Source organism: Apus apus, chromosome 1, assembly GCF_020740795.1.
Source record: "Apus apus isolate bApuApu2 chromosome 1, bApuApu2.pri.cur, whole genome shotgun sequence".
Lineage (NCBI taxonomy): Eukaryota > Metazoa > Chordata > Aves > Apodiformes > Apodidae > Apus > Apus apus.
Genome location: NC_067282.1, coordinates 141051745 through 141069292, shown reverse-complemented (window position 1 = coordinate 141069292; position 17548 = coordinate 141051745). Strand labels below are relative to the sequence as shown.

The following is a 17548-nucleotide window of genomic DNA, read 5'->3' as shown; positions in this document are numbered from 1 at the left end:
AAAGTTGGAAAGAATATTAGAAAGTACATGGTATTGTGCATAAGTGTTACGTATGCATTTTATCTGAATTTTCAGTCAAATGTTGAGAATTAAACAATTACAAAAAGGTATTCTTTTCCTAAGCATTGGTTAAAGTGTGTACACTCCAGCTCTACATGTGTATCTAGTAAGGATACTCCATTGATGTGTCTGTCTGTTGAAAGAATAGAGAAAGCTGGGTGTGCTACACAGGATGTGGAGCCTTTCTGATGGAAATCAATCTAACCCATTGTTTTTCAATCTCTTCCTTCCCTCCGCCCATGTCCTCTCCCTCCCTGCCTCCCTCTTGCTAGGGAGTTTTCCAAAGAAAGAGAGAAGGCTAAGGCTCGGGGTGATTTCCAGAAGTTGCGGGAAAAACAACAGCTGGAGGAGGATTTGAAGGGATACTTAGACTGGATAACTCAAGCAGAAGATATCGACCCAGAAAATGAAGATGAAGGCATGGATGAAGAGAAGCCTCGAAACAGTAAGCAATTTTCTTCTGTCTGTGTGTCTCTGTCTGTGCTTTTAGCAAGAGAGTCGATGCACACCTGCTGTAGTGCTGAGGTGGCTTAGATGGAAGAACAAGTTCTTCCTGAGACTCTCAAAGTGCTTATACATGATTCCAGTTTAATGTAGGAAACTGTGGGAGGGAGAAATGCAGTGTGCAGTAATTGATACTCGTCTGCAAATCCTCAGTTTCTTGTCTGTGATACTGACAGAAGAACCTGATATTAAACAGGAAAAAAAGCTCTATACTTGCTGTTAAAGTCCACTACTGAGATAAGTGCTATAGTATGGGAGAAGGGCCAAATCTACTGTGTTGTACATTAAATGGACCACTTGTAACTCCATTGAAGTCAGTGGAATTGTGTTTGCTTTTGCCAGGCTGGAATTAAGCTCTCAGACATTTCTTGTAAGAAAATTATCTCTTATTCTTGTGCTCTGGAGTTGAGATGTTTGTGTAAAGTGAGAATTCACCAGCTATGTCTTCTTCTTAGAAATCCTGAAAAAGAGAGGGCTAGAAATAAGAAGTGATTTCCTACATTTCATGGCATTAATAGAATCTTCTCCTTCCACCTCCTCTTTTACCAATATAGCCTGTGTAGCACTTCAGAAACACCCAACAGTTATCATTGCAGGTCATGCACTTGGAAAATGTCAGAGTTGGAACCTTTAGACAGTTAATGGACACTGGCTCTACTTTTGGCTTTCATTACAGAAATGTGCTTTTTCCTAGTTTGATTTCAGAAGGGAAGACATTAAATGTTTTCCTAGAGAAAATGGCTTGGCTTCCTATCCAGCAAGCCAAAACCATGGGATGATCCACCCAATCAGATACATATATTCTAGTAACAGAAAGGCTGGACATGGGAAAGTTGAGCATACAGAGTAAAGCAAGATTTGTATCAAATACTCTTGATCTTTTGGGGAGAAAGCACTACTCCTTGTTGCTGCCAGAACATTTAAGTATTTTAGAAAAAATATATGGGGTGATTAGCATAAGGTTATACCCATGATATTTAGGCATCTGGACTTGAAGAAGTCACCAGTTTGTCTTCTTCAGACTATGCCCAAATCAGGTTATTTTGATATTTATGCTAATGTCATCAGAGGACATGTAGCTTAGTTTCACAATTAAACCTCAGTAATTACTCAGAAGTGGACTTATTGTTAATGGCCAAAATTTGCTGCCCTGTGGCACATAATACACGGAAGATGATGTCTGCGGATCCAAATTATTTTATTTGCAGCTGGAATTCCCTATTCAAAACAAAACAAAAAATCAAACAAACAAAAACCCCCCACAAACCAAAGAAAAAACAAAGGTAAAAAACCCCAACAACAAAACCAACCAACCAACCAAAAAAACAACAAAAACAACAACAACAACAAAAACCTCCAGACAAATTAAAAAACAATTTAGGAAAGAAAAATGAGAAAACCAAAAAACCTCACCATGCAGTGGGATCTGGTTGTTATTTTTATATAACATCTGAGTGGGGATGTCAAGAACAGGGTTGCACACAACTCCATGGCAGTCATCAGCAGACTTTCCCTTGACTTCAGTGGGAATTCGGTCGTGTCTATCAGATTTCCTCTGAGACACATGCCTGCTAAAGAGAAATGTAGCTATAGGTAAGGTAGTGTGATGGAAACTTTCCTTTGTTACTACCAGATCTGAAGTTTTTCCTTTTTAATTAACACAAACATAATGCTGCTTTGGTGAAAGAACTGTGGAATATGTCGGGTGTAGATTCATTGCACGTGCTGTGGAGTGGATCAATCAACATTTGAGCTAACAAGCTCCTTTTATGGGTGGTGATGCTAAGAACTGAAAGGTAACATCTTCAGCTTGATTTCAGTTCTTCCTATTTAGTTTAATAAGGTGAGTTTTGTAAAACATGGTTTATAAAATTAGTCCTTTTACATCTGACTAGTTGTCTAGAGTTTTTCACAGTTGGCCAACCGTGACAGAACAGCATACTGTTAGCAAATTAACTTGTCAGCCATTGCTTTTCCAAACTGTTAATGAATACAGGGTTTTCAGGGGTTCCAAGTGCCAGGTCTAAGGGCAGTGGTTGCTGACCAGTCCCTAGTACACAGGATATCATTCTGTGTGACATTGTGGCTTTGGGTCACATTATCTGTTACATGACAGACCAGGCTTGGGAAGAGATGTCTACAGTGTCTACTGCTAACAGGAGAATTATGCTTCTGTTGAGAGGAATTGCTCAGGGTGTGAAGGAAGGCTGTGGACCGGTTTCTTCCATATAATGGGGACAATGGTCATGCTAAGAAAAGACTCTGCACAGGAGAACCAAGCAGAGACCAAGCAAGTAGGTCACTCCATGAAGTTTATTTGCCTGTTCTTCTGAAATATGGGCCCCACCTAGAGCAGGCTGTTGATAGCAGTATTCCTCTAAGCGCCTGTGGCCTGCATCTACGAATGCCTACTTAATCCTTCTTCTAGCTTTGATGTACTGTCTAGTGCTGTACCTTGGTCCTCCTTCCGGAGGCTTTGCAGACTATCGAAGTAAAGGCTCTCTGTGCTGCCATCCTCTGGTGAGGAAGGAAATAGTGTCTGGGTACAGATGGGAGAGAGCAACATTCCCACACCCCACCCCGAAGCCGGTGCATGTCTCCGCCCAGCAGAGTTGTGGAGTTTACACCTTGGCCTTTTGTATTTCATAAATCACATTAGTTTTTCTTTTCCGGTAGGCTGTTGTGTTTACTTCTGCACAGTTGCAGGTACCATCTTTTCTAAGCTCTATTGTGTTTCTTGGTATTTCTGATTTTCGGTCTTTATTCATGTAACAAGTGACAATGTATTTTCAAAGCCAAATAGCTTGCAGATGTCCTCTACTAAGTTGTCATACTTTATTGGTTGGCATGTTTATCTGTCATGGCATGTGGGAAGAAACTCCTGGTATACTTCCTTATACCTACCAATGTGATTCCACATCTTGTTTATCCTATCAATGTGTTCTCTGCAGAACCATGTCAACCCACTCAGGTGCTGGAGACTAGTGTACTAACCAGCCCTGACAAAGCCTGTCTCCTCTCCTGAAGTTAAATCCTGTTGCTGCTGTACTGCTCTTGGGGCTTGATAGGTCTGCTAGAAAATAAGTTGAATGAACACTATAACAAAATCAAACCAAGAAGTAGAGATCCTTTCCTTAATGCCTTCAGTTTAAGACAGTACCACAGAAAAGGTACTATGAGTAAGTGACATGGTGTTTTGTTTGGGTTTTTTGGTGTTTTTTTTTTTGTTTGTTATTTACTGTGTTGAATGTTTTGGTATTTGTGCCAGCAGTCAATCACCATTAAGGTTAAACTGAGGTAGAAAGATATTATTAATTGTCTTCTAAAAAACATCTACAAAACAAGCTCCAACTAAAAGGGATAGATTGTAAATGCCTTTAGGAATCCCTTTGGCTTGAGTGGCCCAAAGACATTGGAATCCCATATAGCAGCAGAGCTGAGCCTCCAATATCTTCTTTGTCTTCTTGCATTCAGCTCTAGCTGAAATAACTCGGTTGCCTCATACATGGCTTCAGTGTGCTTTTCTTTGAAGTGCTCTTCAAAGCTCCCTGCCTTCTGTCTTCAGTACACCATCCTGAACTTGACAGAAGAGTGTTACTGCCCATTTTCAGCAGATTTTGTTCAGCAATTAATTTCTAATCATAGAATCACAGAATGGTTTGGGTTGAGAGGGACCTTAAAGATCATTTAGCTCCAACCCCCCTGCCATGGACTGGCACACCTTTTATTAGATGAGGTGGCTCAGGGCCCCATCCAACCTGGCCTTGAATGCTGTCAGGGAAGGACATCCACAACTTCCACGGGCAACCTGTTCCAGTGTCTCACCACCCTTCCATTAAAGAATTTCTTCCTAATGTCTAACCTAAATCTACCCGCTTCCAGTTTAAAATTGTTACTCCTTGTCCTATTACTACATGCCTTTGACTTTCAAGGTGTCTGCCCTGAGCCTGAGGTACACAGGGCAGTTCAGACCTCCTTAAGCTGTTTTAGCTCAATAAATTTCAGGGATTGCCTTTGCATCATTTATATTGTACTGATGCTCAGGAGATGTGGGCTCCTGTCTGAACTCTGACAGTGACTCACACAATTATTTTAAAGAAGTCCCATCAGTTTTTGCTTCCTCATTTTTCTCCTGGAGATTGTTTGGAGGTTTCGGATTTTTTTAATATAAAACATATCAGAAGAGTTTAGAAGTTTAATTAAAATATACTTATTACACTTGAGTCTCAGCTAATGTAAATTCTGAGATTCAGCAGTTTACACCATTTGGGCTCTGACCCAGGTATTCTGCCTAAACTGAATCATCCCAAACACAGAGAACATGTATTTCCAGTCTTTTCTCTGCCCTTGGCTGTAGAGGCAGTTTTTGCTGCCCTTCTACTTTGTAGAGAGGACTGTCTGCCTGTCAGCATAGGAACTGCCTCCTGTAAAACAGAGTACGCAAGGTGGAAGGGAAGAGAATTTCACTTACATCCCCATTTAGTTTGACTGCCTATGCTGGTCCTTAGAGCATCATCAGTTATATTTTGTGTAGGCCACTGCTTTCCTGAAGCTGTCAAACCTTGCCCTGAATCTCATTGCATTTTTACAGCTCTTAATTAAATGGTTAACGAGTCCAAGGACTACAACAGTAGGGTCCTAAATGGAGGAAAGTGTGAGAAAGGAAGATTAATGCAGCCAGAGCTGGACAATCTTTGCAGCCTTTAGTTATGATCTCCATAGTAGAGGCCTTGGCATTTGTCTGAGGAAATTTATTACCAGTTGTCTCTCACATGCTTTGAGGGGCATTGATGGAGCAGACTGAATTCATTCTCTGTGTTTTACGAAGTACATGTTTAAGGCAGTTTTTCCTTGTTGTTTGCAAACATGATTTTGCCATTCTGGCAGATGTGAGATGGGAAATGTGAAAAGGCTTCTGGGGGCTGTTTGTGTGGATGGTTTTCTTCTATGCTCTTTCCCTGATGGGCCTTCCACACTGGAAGAAAACATTAATTTGACAGAGGAGCGAAGCACATGTCATGGCACTAAACAGCTACTGAATTTCAAAATGACACGATAGAAAAGAGAACCATCCCTCCTGTTGCCACAGTAACTGGGAATTTACCCTTCTTTTTTTTCTTCCCAAGAATGGTCTGGAACGCATCTGTGTTGCTGCGGGCAGAAGCAGGAAACCTCAATCCAACCCAGATTCTCCTCCTATTGAAATTAATTGGCAAAACTCCCATTCACTGCACTGGAGTCAGGAAAAAACTGTGAATGGGTAGGGAGAAATAATTTCATGTTTCTGACTGCTCAGATTTTGCCCTCCCCATTTCCTTCTATTTCAGTTCTGTTTGGTGCTGCTGCCTGCGATGTGAGTGTGCCCACATGAAATGTCAACAGAGTCCCTGAGAGCAGCAGGTCTGAGATCTGATAACAAAGGCATTCTGTGATTCAAGACAACTCATTCTTTCTAGTTTAGTCGTATCCAAGGTAGTACTGTAAATTCAAGAGCTGATTGGCATGTAGCTTACCCTACAAAAATTTTAAGTCTAATCATACTCCAGGGCTCTATTGTAATGTTACTGATGTCTGTAGATAATCAAGTTTTCACGTAACATGGTAAAAAACCCAGTACCAATCAATGTGTTGCCTATCAAAAGCATATAGTAATACTTCAGATAGTGCATTTAATAAGGAAAGATGTGGGAAAGGGATTGACTATACAAGCAGATTTATGCCTCAGGAATAGAAAGTGCCCAGTTTAAGCTAAGAAGTAAAGAAATATAGACAGGTTCTAAAATATGTAGAGAACTAAGCTACTTAAAAAGATACAGTCTTGAATATTCACCTTCAGAGTAATTATTTTAGAGCCTTAGTGACCTTTGGAAATGCATGTTAACGTCCGAGTTCACTGCATCTAAGGAATCAACTGCATCCTGTTGACTTGACTTCCTTTTGCAAAGTCAACTTATACACCACAAGGAGATGCCATTTACTTCAGTGAGCCTACAAACCAAATATTCTCCATGTACTTTAATGAAAGCTGTCACTAAAACCTGTGCAACCCTTTGGGAAAGTGAACAGTTTAAAGCTCTTGGCTAGAGAGAGTTTTGTGTACACATCTAACCAGGTTACCAAGATAAAAGAACACCAACTTGTTCCATTTTTACATTTAGTAATTTAATATGTCAGCTTTCTCTGTGGCCTCCAAATCACCTACTTATTGTATTGACAAGAAGCAGCTTCTTATTTTCAGCCTGAAAAAGATAGCATGGTGCTGTGGGATAATGCCTAAGGTAGAAAGTACATAACAGGGTTTTCAAAGACTTGGTTGCAGGCTAATATTTCAGGGTGGTCTACAAAACACTCAGTACATTTTCTATGATGAAATTTAATGGAGCAGTGCACAGCTAGGGAATTAGTATGAAAAACGCAGAGGGGAAAATGAGAGACAGAATATTTACAAGATGTCTATTTTAAATTCTGTCTTGACCATCACTGACTTAAACTCGTATCTACTTACTCTACACTACTGTGTACTTTAAACACGCTTGAACTTGTCTGTTGACAACGAGTCAGTTCACCCTGATTTACTCAACCAGATTTATAGATATATTTTATATATTCACAGAATTTTTCCCAATATATTTCATGTACACATGGAAGGATATGTGCAGTCACCCCTCAACAGGCATGTACAGCTTGATATTTTAGAGGATTTTTGCTTATTGTAAAAAAAAAAAACAATTAAAAAAACCCACAGGGTGCTCATGTGGGATTTAAGATCATCGAAGCAAAAGCTTCAAAATGCCAAAAAATGAAAAAATGAAACCTTTATCAGCTTAGTTCCTTTAATACCAGGTGGTGATTTGAGAATGGTATCACACAACCTGGCTGCATTTTGCTTTCCATGCGTAAAGGCAAGGAAGTAAAAGCCAGTGTTGTAAAATGATTTATTATCTGCCAAAAGCTCATACAAACAGGAAAAAAGCACAATATCATCTACTTTTATCATTGTCCACTGATGTGGAAAATAATCATCTGGTCACTAAGAAGAGATTAGCTGCAGTGCCAACGGTTTTAGGCATTTCACAAGGGCACATGGTAGGTGCTTCACAACGAGTTTAGTAGCTGTGATAGATTTATTCTCTTTCACCTGGGGACAGAGGGATGAAAGGAGTGCTTTTCGATGTTCACTGCACCACCAGTTTCTTCTAGGGAAAAAAAACTTCATGTACCCAGCTGCAGAGGTTCCAAAACATGATTTTCATGGATGGAAGAGACAGCAAGTCCCAGCTGTGTGTTGTGCCCAATGCATGCTCTGTAGAAAACTGTCCCAGTGGCATTTTCGTACTTTGCCATCTTTTGAAGTAGCTCATACGCTGCTCTTAATATAAATAGTACAGTCTGAGGACACTATAAAAGGCCTTTATAAGTGTTAAGTCAGCTTTGTTTTTGTTGTGTGGTTGTTCTCTTCTTCACAGAGCTGCTCAGGTTGCAAAACGCTGCATGTGTTTGTGCTACAGATGTCAAGCTTGTGTCTATAATTAGCATGGTGCCTAGAAAAAGCATCTGGGACACTATTTCTCACGTTGGGCTGAATCAGTCCTGCAGTCCTTAGGCAAAAAATCCTACTGAAGCTGCTGGGGATTTTGCCTGGGTAAGGACTTGGGCCCCAATCTGTTTCATCTGAGGTCAGTAACAAAACATGCAAGTGTCAGCACTTGAAAATGTTGCCCAATGTGAGGTTTTGATGCCCCAGAGGCTCTTCTGCACTCACACATGACTTCAATATTGTGTAACTGTCATCTGCCAACGGGAAAGCAAAGTCCAGATATTACTGTTTGCCCAGTGCGTAATTCTACTGGCTAAAATGCAGTTGTATCTGGCATGAATTTGACCCTCTGTCATTACAAGCATTTTGCTTCCTTAACTGTACTTAAGAAAATATGCAACTGGACCCAGATAAACTTTTGTATCCTAAAAAGGAAAACCAACAAGTATCAGATAAGAATGAGAAAGCGGTTGTGAGGCTTCATAGTGATCCTGTAGGTAGCTGTGGTAGCAGAGTACCTAGGGCAATGATATTCAGCTCTGTAGGTGAGAGAAAATAAAGCTGCCGTTTAAGTGTTCTTTTTTTTTATTGTAACTTTCTGTGCAGCTGAATTAATAAAAGAAGGATCATTAAAGGTGATTCTCCTTCCATTTCTGCCCTGTGTTCCATCAGTGTCAACAAAACTACACTGCCAACATTTGACTGAGAATAGAGTTCCCTCCTGACACTCTTCACATGTTGCTTTCTTTTTTCATTGTGATTGAAAAATGCAAGGAAGCAGTAAGACCTTGTCCTTGATTATTTTGTCTTTGCTCCTGTTTTCAGGAGGAGAAAAGAGGAAATACAGAGGAAAAAAATGGTTTTCTCAACAAAGAGAAATTAAAAACCTTGGGGTATAATTATGCTTAGAAATTCTTCATATGCAACATTGATTCTTTAAAATATGTATGCAAGTTAATAGTTGGAAATGAGAGAAATGTTCTTCTGGGGTCCTTTGTAAAATTTAAAGAAAAAGGCACAGGAAGGCTCAACAGTGTTCTCAAGGTCACCCATCTTCTCAGTGCCGTAGTCTCACACCATTCACTTCCCTCTAGACCAAAATGTTGACCTTGGATTCCATCACATAAGGTTTGAACTATTTTTCTTCTCTTGGAATTCACTGTAATCATGTCAGTCACTTCAGCAGATACAATTTTCTTATTCCCCTTAATGTGTGGATGGTTCACTCTGTGTAAGTTAATCAGCAGGTTTGGTTTTTATAGAAATATAAATTAACAGCCTATCTTTTATCAAAATGCAACATTTAGTTTCATTGTTTTGTAGATTTTGCAGCTTCTCTTAATTTCTACCTGAAATGAAGCTTTGATCATAAAACAAAAAGGGAGCAAACAATTGAAAACCTTCCCCTTCCTTCTCTGCTGATAGTTACTGCTGAGAGTAGATAAATCCCATCTAACCAATTGAGATGCAGCAGCAGTTTAGCTCAAGGTCCTGGCATACAACAAGCCTCAGGACAAAGGTGTGGCCAATGTTACAATCTACAATTTTGCAGTAATTTGTCACAACATAGCATCAGAAGGTCTGATATTATTTAGTGAAGTGGGAAAAGCATTTCTAGAAAGTAGAGCCGGGTAACTCTTCAGTCTGGAGAAGCAGGGCCAAATTTCAGGCTTGTCTCTGACTCTAGCAGTCAGCTTCTTGAGTGCTGGTGAATAGTGATAGCTCTGAGATAATTTACTGACCATGAAAAGGTCACTGTCGTGAACATTGATAAAATCTCTGTGCCACTGCTGCCACTTTTGCATGGAAGAAGGGAGGGCAGCGTGGAAAGCAAACTCCAAAACTGCTAATTTCTGCCATCAGGCTCAGTTTTTCTTCTTAGCCTCTTGCAGGCATCAAAAGCTACATCAATTAGATAAGCTCCCAGTCTGCTGTAGTTCATGTCTGGAGAAAAATGCTTCCTGTAAGATCCTTTGTGACTGAAAAGGTTTTGTGATGATCTACACGTGCTCTTACTTTGTTATAACTGAGATTCTAGCTTGTGTTGTTCAACTTAAAATTTTTTCTGACTTCTTCCTTCCCTGCCTCTTGTATCCTGGAGTGCAAAGTTACACTGAGAACTGCTAGAGCAGTGATGTGTGACCAGCTGCACCAAATATAGGCTGACATTAATGTTGATAGGACATTAAGTTTATCTACTACAAAAGCTATATCTGTAGCAAAGACTGTCTGGTGAGATAACACCTTTGTTTGCCTCCTGGAAGAGACACTTATATTGATGTAGGAATCTTCTTATAGTACTAATATGTTACAAAGAAATATATCTGAAGGTAAGGCTTTAGAGGGAATCCATTGTTTACATAGCTGAGGAAGATACCTTTGTGCAAATTAGTTAATCTCCATCTCCCCTGTTCGGAAGTATTTCTTGAAGCTGTCAAGATTTATCCACTGCCACTGTGATTCCACTTCCCAAGAAAGGACCTTAGAAGAAACAGCCTGTGTGAAAACTGCCATTGCCATACTTTCTGTCAGATTGAACATGCTTTATTTGCAGTTATTAGAGAGGCATAGAAAGCATTCAGTACTACTACTCTCTACTCCACTCACATGAGACCCCACCTAGAGTACTGTGTCCAGTTTTGGACCGTACAACACACGAAGGACATGGACCTGCTGGAGTGAGTCCAGAGGAGGGTCATGAAGATGATCCGAGGGCTAGAGCACCTCTCTGATGAGGACAGGCTGAGGGAGTTGGGGTTGTTCAGCCTGGAGAGGAGAAGGTTCTGGGGAGACCTTATAGTGGCCTTCCTGTACCTGAAGGAGCCTACAGGAAAGCTGAGTAAGGACTTTTTACAAGAGCTTGTAGTGATAGAACAAGAGGTAATGGCTTTACACTGGAAGAGGGGAGATTTAGGTTAGGCATTAAGAAGAAATTATTTTGAGAGAGGGTGGGTGAGACACTGGAACAGGTTACCCAGGGACGTTGTGGCTGCCCCACCCCTGGAAGTGTTCAAGCCCAGGTTGGATGGGGCTTTGAGCAATCTGGTCTAGTGGGAAGTGTTCCTGCCCACGCAGGGGGGTTGAAACTAGATGATCTTTAAGATCTCTTCCAACCCAAACACTTACATTATTCTATAATTTCCTTAGAAAAATTTAGGAAGAAATGGCAGGAAACCGCAAGCTGAATATTTTCACATCAAGACCTTTTTGTTTTTTGGTTTTGGTTGTGTTGTTTTTTTAAAAAATAGATCCCTAAAATGTGCTTTAAATCTTTATAAGGGCATTTATAAAGTGGTTTTAAAAACTGTGAGGTATTCAGCAGTTCCTGATGAAGCCAGTTGAGAATGACCCATGATCAATGTTTGAAAAACAGTATTGCAGATGTAGCCTTTAGAATCTCTTCATTGAGAAGAAAGCATTGTTGAGCAGGACTGATAGCAGCTGAAACCCCAAGGATTTTACAGTGTGGTATGAAGAACTGTCAAGAGAGAAGCTGTGGTGTTCAGTAGTGGTAGTGGAGGGACATGGAGCATGTGTTTGGAGTTAAAAACAACTGTTAAGGGTGAGAATTAGTTGTATTACAGTAATGTCAGCTGAGATCAAAGCCACAGTGTGTCTGGTACTGTATATACACAAATTAAAAGTATATGTATGCACTTCCTATTTACAGGAAACCAAAGCTAGTTTAGATGGGATTCAGCTGCCTAATGCCAATTCATCTAATGCCAATTTAGACACTTCCTGGTACCCAAGACCTTTATTGCAGACTGACAGATCAAGTATAGCAGCTAGGGCCTGCACTCTTGTGGTGGGATTTCAAAAATGTGATCCCCGTGCCTCAGAAGAGGCAACTGAGTGTGATTAGTCCAAAGACATGTAGGAATAGTTTAGTACAATTATAACCTTCAGTACAGATCTTGTAAGTTGAACATCTTATGAGTAGTAGTCAGAACAATATGATAGGACCAACTGTAAAAGAAATTGTTCTGATAGGAGCTTTTTCGCTCCTTGGTCTCAGTGTGAATACATTATGATCAGTCTACCTATCTCTTTTTCTTCCCTATGTATTTTGTATTATAACTTGAAGATTCATGTGCAGGAAAATAAATACTGAGGCCCAGACCTTGTTTTCCTTGACCCAGACCAAGAGCTCTGTGTAGGGAAGAGGGTCAAGCCAGGAAGCATCTGAGAGACCAGGATGGGCTGAAGGAGGTGGGAGGTGCATTAGCAGGGCTTACCCAGGGAAACTGCCATATTCTTCACCTTCTCTGCCCCTGACCACAAGGTAGCTCAAGTAGTCTGTCAGTTTCTTACATCAATTCATGAGCAACCACACAAGAAGGCAAATATAATATTTTGTTTAAAATGTAAGTGGGGTTAGCAAGCTCACCCTGCTGTTGTGTAGACAGTGCAGTGGAGCAGCACGATGAGCTGTAGCTGACAGGAGGTCTGCAGGGCTGTGATGTTCTTGTGGCAGAGCTCGGAGCCCAGGAGTCTGGGTGACATTACACAGCTGAACTAGTACGTATTGATAGCCAGTGCTGATACAGCTGAGAAGAACTGACAGTTGTGAATGGCACCAGCCCTTCTCAGCACTTTGGTGGGAAGCCTGGGAAGCTTGCAGCAGATCTCAGTACAGGTATTCTGTGCCTGCTCATTTTTGCTTATTGGGTGAGAAACTTAGCATCCACTCCAGTACAGTCTGCTAATAGGATAAAAATCTCCATTTGTATTTGCTCCTTGGAAAGAGAAAGTTTGTGGGGTAAGGAAAATACTTCCATCTGGGGAATTGAACTGAAAATAGCTGTGGCACTGAGTCTGTCTACTGATTACAGCAGCTCTTCAGTTAGCAGGATTGTACAGTTAAGTCAACATATTAGAGAACTGGCCTTTCAGATCTTGAGGCCTGAATTCAAATTCAGCTTTAGGACCCATGGGTATTTGTAGTGCTGCTCACATCCTCATTTCTGTTCACAAACCAAGGGACTCAAAGGACAATCCTGGCAACTACAAGCCTATCAGCCTGACCTCAGTGCCAGGGAAGATATGGAGCAGGTCATCTTGAGTACTATCACCCAGCAAGTACAGAAAAACCAGGGGATCAGGCCCAGTCAGCATGGGTTTATGAAAGGCAGGTCCTGCTTGATAACCCTGAGCTCCTTCTATGAAAAGGTGACCCACTTAATGGATGAGGAAGAATCTGTGGATGTTGTCTACCTAGACTTTAGTAAAGCTTTTGACAGTTTCCCACACCATTCTCTTGGAGAAACTGGCTGGTTGTGGCTGGACAGGTGTACATTTTGCTAGGTAAAATGCTGGCTGAATGGCAGGCCCAAAAAGTTTGCTGAATGGTCACAAGTGGCCAACAGCATCCTGGCTTGTATCAGGAATAGTGTGGCCAGCAAGAATAGGGAAGTGATTGTCCCCCTGTACTTGGCACTGGTGAGGCTGCACCTTTAATACTGTGCTCAGTTTTGGGCCCCTCACTACAACAAGGACATTTTGGTGCTGGAGCAAATCCAGAGTGGGCAATGAAGCTGGTGTGACAAGGTCTAGAGCACAAGCCTTGTGAGGAGTGGCTGAGGGAACTGGTATTGCTTAGCCTAGAGAAAAGGAGTCTGAGGAAGACCTTATCACACTCTGCAGCTACTTGAAAGGAGGTTGTAGTAAGGTGGGTGTTGGTCTCTTCTCCCAAGTAACAAGTGGTAGAACAGGAGGAAATGGCCTCAAGTTGTGCCAGAGGAGATTTAAAATGGATATGAGGAAAAAATTCTTTACTGAAAGGGTTGCCAGGCACTGGAACAGGCTGCCCAGGGAAGTGGCTGAGTCACCATCCCTGGAGGAATTTAAAAGACATGTGGTGCTTAGTGACGTGGTTTAGTGGTGGACCTGGCAGTGCTAGTTTGGTGGTTCAACTTGATGACCTTAATAGTCTTTTCCAACCAAAACTATTCCATGATGCATCTCAGTTATTGTCAGCTTGAGGAAGGACTGCAGTCAGACAAGTCCCTCTGATTGCAAACTGTGGAGGTCTTGTAGTGAACCCAAGGATAGGTAACATGGGGTCACTGGAGATCGGAATGAGGATGTTACCAACTACATCAAAATCTGTAGGCGGAAGTAGCAGAAGGGTTAAACATCAGAACAGGAATGCAGTGGCAGAGCTGCACAGACCCTCACAGATGTGCAGATCAAAATGTAAGTGTATTATCTAGCTGTTTGAAGAACCACAAGCAGAATAACAGGGCTACACCAGGTCACGAATGACTTGCTTTAACACAGCTGCGTGAGGGAAGCTTGCATAACACCTGCCCACACTAAGCTTAGCTCAAGCTGTTGTTATCCATCCCTCACTCTCCTGTATGCTACAAGTATTTGCAAACGAGGAATCTGTTATTTCAAGGCCACTATAAAATGCCTGTTTCTTTGGCTCCGGGTAATTGACCTATTCTCAGTGCCCTACTCAAGAGGTATAAAAGCTTTAATTACAGGCTTTACAAGCCGACTCTAAGGGCAAAACTCTTTAACTTCAATTCTTGGCTTTTCTCCTGGCTTCACAGTAACACACAGCCTGCCCAGCTTGCATGTCTCATGCTTCTGACTCATATGATACTGTGATAATAGTGTCTAGTATCAGACTAGTCATTATGTTAGCAAAAGTGTCTGAAAGAATGCCACATGCAGGAGCAGCACACAAAATCACAAGCATTTTATTTACTAGGCTCAGAAGAAATATAGCAGAGTAGGGTTTCAAAACAGAATTTTATGCACATTTCAGAGTAGGAGAGATGAGTTCCATTTCAGATCATGAAGCTGAGGAGAAGCTGTTCAGTGTGATCCATGAATGCAACTACAGGGATCCAGTGCTCTCACACAGCCCTGGATCCAGACCTAGAGCTCCTAGCTCTAAACCTAATGTGTGTGTTGCTGCACCTGTCCATCTGCAGACTGATTTTCTTGATTGTTGACCATCAGGAAGGCATCATCCAGAAGCCTTCTCACACATCCCACATGAATAGTGCTATTAGAAAATGTCTGTATTTGCTGAGAATTAATCTCTGTCAGGCACTGCCTGTGCAATGGGACTGGTCAGATGGTCAGGGCCTTGCTGCTCTTTTTAATTGATAATATTAATGCTTAAATATTTTAAGCAAACCACTCCTAAATTAAGTCTTCCCAGATGCAGGAAACATACACTACTCTTCCAGTCTGCAATGTAGTATTGCAAATGAAAATATTCAGCCACTTGTTAATTCCCACAGTCCCTTTACCTGCAGCCCACCCTCTGCCCAACTGCCCTGCCTGTCCTTTGAAATAATACAGCCCAATTTCTCTCTCACATTCACTTTTCCTTTTTTGGGGGTTTTTTGTTTGTTTTGCTGGGGGCTTCTTGTTTTGTGGGGTTTGGTTTGTTGTTGGGTTTTTTTGTGATGTGCTGCTAACAAGGGCGTTCAGGAGAACAGTTTCCTTCTTCTATACCAGATTTAGTCCTCGCAGAGACCTACCCTCTCATGGGCACAATTCCTGCCTAAGCTCCCTGGCTGTCGGGTTGTGCTAGCTGCCTCTGGGAAAGATGTCCATTGCGAGCTACCAGGGCATGACTCCCCACCCACTGCATCATCCAAACTGTCTCTGCTGTCCTGTCATATCCTCTTACGTGCTCTATCTCACAAACTGTAGGCCACTCACCAAGTTTTTGTGTGTCACCCACCTTGAAATGACTTGTGACAGGCAAGAATGTCATAAAACAGCTGGAGCTGCATCTCTGACTTTGAAGCTTAACAATCTAGGTGGCAAGCAGTACTCCCCGGAGAGTTTCTGATGACCTAAGCAGATCAAGTTGGAACTTGCTTCTGTAATTTTTTTTTTGCTTCTTCTGGACTCTGCAGGGAAGGCAGGTTCACAGGGCTGTGAACTGAAAGAACAAAGATGCTTTTGCTGAAATAGAGATGCTCATCAAAGTTACTATTTCACCTCCCAGGTGTATATTTGTATGAGTGGGCAGATGCAGAAGTTCCCCCATACACAGCAATTTCAGGAAACATGTGGCCTGCTTTAAAACCGTATTTGTGTTTGAAACTTATGAGCTGGTTGTTTTCATTAGAAACAATGTTAGTGAGCCAAATATGAATAGTGTCGTGATTGTGAGAGGGCCAAAACCAATCAAAGCAGGAGGGATTTTTTTCTTTTAGCTGTTGATTTCACTGTCTTGAGGGCACTTTCTTCGTGGTTAGTTATTTTGTTCATGATCAGTGTTTGTATCACTACCCAACACATTGCCTGCAGCTCTCATGCTCCATTTCTAAGGTGCCTTGCCAGATCAGCCTGCAGTAATACAGTCTGGTTTTTTAAGTGAGATGCTCCTGCTTGTTGTTCCCATACATCATTTTGTGGGGTAGAATCAGGTCCATTTGATGGAACTGCTGCTTGTCCTATCTTCCTCTGCTAAAAATCATAAAGAATGAGAGAGAAAGCTTGCAGAACCCTTCAGAATGTGCTGTTGTGATTTGTTCACCACCACAAAATACCCTTGAGTCATAGATCCTCAATTGTTCAATTGTTTTGCTTTTCCTTGTCTCTTTTTTTTTTTTTTTTTTTTTTTTTTTTTTTATAAGGAATAGCTTCAGAATAATGTGAGGAACCCAGACACTTATGTTATAAACCATGTCCTGGGAAGTAAATGCCTTGCACTTTGGCACATTAGTTTTTTCTCCTAGCAAAGCAAGCAATGTAAATCATTTATAAGACAAGGAAACCAGTTTAGGATGTCATAGAAGAGTCCAGATTAAGGAGAGAGACATCTTTCAAGATCTTTTGGGGCAGCAGCTCTGTCAGTCACCCAGTCCATCTGTCCTGCAGCCATGAGGATCAAAACAGTTGCAGGCACTTCCAGGCTGATATTCCGCAGTGAATGAACTCCAATCACAGACGTAGATGTTTGCTCAGCAGTACAACCATTTACCCAGGGAGTCTCTTGAGTCTCTTACCCTTTTTTAGCAGAGTTAGACTCCTTTCTATAAAGTCTGCTTTTGAGTGAGTCCCACATCCTGTGCTTACCAGCCACTTGACATACCACAGGTCATGCAGACTGTGCCCTTCAGGCAGGGGAATGGGAAGAGGATTTTCAGTTCTTCCTTTCAAATACAGAACAAAACATGTGTGAGGCTTGCAAAGGGCTGTATCTTTGCAGGGCCAGGAGTTTGACTGTGCCTATTTTGTTGTCCTCTGCGTGATATGCATTCTGCTCACCGGCTGAAATGAACAAATATTTGTAGAACAAGGCAAATTACTGTCAATATCGCTATAAAAAGAAGAAAAATGGCAGCTGTTTAATGTAGCTGAGGAGTTTGTTATAATAAAATAAGTCCCAGGAAGATTAATTAGTAGCAAAGTAATTAATTCATAGGTGGGCAGTACTCTGCATGTGGTAATGACAGATCAGTTAAT

The 17548-nt window shown here is 41.4% G+C and overlaps 1 protein-coding gene across 1 annotated transcript in view; it reads left to right on the top strand.

Moving 5' to 3' along the window:
- CACNA1C (calcium voltage-gated channel subunit alpha1 C) overlaps window positions 1-17548 on the top strand; it is a 478569-nt gene that overhangs the window by 336852 nt on the left and 124169 nt on the right. The window contains exon 9 of the mRNA XM_051608094.1: window positions 333-505. Within this exon, the coding sequence (XP_051464054.1) occupies window positions 333-505 (173 nt within the window). The remainder of the gene's footprint in view (window positions 1-332; window positions 506-17548) is intronic.